General features: G+C 71.3%; 1 protein-coding gene across 1 annotated transcript in view; it reads left to right on the top strand.

Moving 5' to 3' along the window:
• Nucleotides 1-954, top strand: part of ZNF469 (zinc finger protein 469) — a 15,563-nt gene that overhangs the window by 6,080 nt on the left and 8,529 nt on the right. The window contains exon 4 of the mRNA XM_027773442.1: nucleotides 19-938. Within this exon, the coding sequence (XP_027629243.1) occupies nucleotides 19-938 (920 nt within the window). The remainder of the gene's footprint in view (nucleotides 1-18; nucleotides 939-954) is intronic.

The raw sequence follows: 954 nt of genomic DNA, 5'->3' as shown, positions 1-954 counted from the left end.
GCCGGGGGGGGCCCCCAGCCCCGCCTCTCTGAGGCCAAGGAGGAAGGACCAGCAAGCTGAGCGGCTCCCGGCCCGCAGCCGGGACCTCAGGATGCGGGCCTCCAGAAGCCGCACCGACCCTGAGGGCCAGGTGTCCAGAGCCAGCAACCCCCCAGGAGAACCCAGGGGCTCCAGACGCCCCCGACTGCCCCCGCGGAAGGACAGGAAGAGGCGGGCCCGAGGCGGTACCTGGAACAAGGAGCTCATCCACAAGATTGTCCTGCAGAAGAACAGGCCGCGGCGTGGGCCACCCCCGCCGGCCTCCCAGGGGCCCCTGGCGCACGCCGTGCCGGATAGCAGATCCCCCGAGTGGGGCTGTGCGTCGGAGTCCGAGGAGGACACACACCCTCCACGGGAGGGCTCCGGGGTCCCGGGCCGACAGCCCCGTGGCTGCCCGAGGTGGCGCCGAGGTGAGAAGAAGGTGGAAGTGGAGGAGACCCGAGGCCCCAGGGCAGAGGGAGGGCGGCAGCGAGGCAGGACGGTTGGCAGGCGGGGAGCTGGACAGGACAGGGGCTCTCCAAGCCCAGAAGAGTCATGGGGGACCCACGCAGGCGCCAGCAAGAGCCTGGAGGCCAGGGAGGCCCCTGTGAGAGGAGGCCCTGCCCGTCCTGTGAAGGTCCCCACACACACCGAGGCCCCAGAGGGGCCTTTGCAGGACGGCCCCCAGAAGGCTGAGATTACCGAAGAGGCTCCCCCTGGCACCACGGACCTGCAAGGGGCTGTAAGTGCTCCTCCAGCTGCCGGCCAGAGTGCAAGCCCGGGTTCCCCAGCCCCAGGGCGGCCCCCACCCGGCCACGAGGACACCAGCAGACCCGAGTCATCGAGAGGCCTCGTCTCCCCCAGTGCGGGCGGTCTGCGTGGCGCTGTGGGCCACCATGACCGAAAGGACTCCCCTGCCCGCCGGCCAGAGCAGTT

Source organism: Tupaia chinensis, unplaced genomic scaffold (genome assembly GCF_000334495.1).
Source record: "Tupaia chinensis unplaced genomic scaffold, TupChi_1.0 Scaffold000355_1, whole genome shotgun sequence".
Classification (NCBI taxonomy): Eukaryota; Metazoa; Chordata; class Mammalia; order Scandentia; family Tupaiidae; genus Tupaia; species Tupaia belangeri.
Note: the sequence above shows the minus strand (reverse complement) of the source record. Positions and strands in the feature narration are given on the sequence as shown.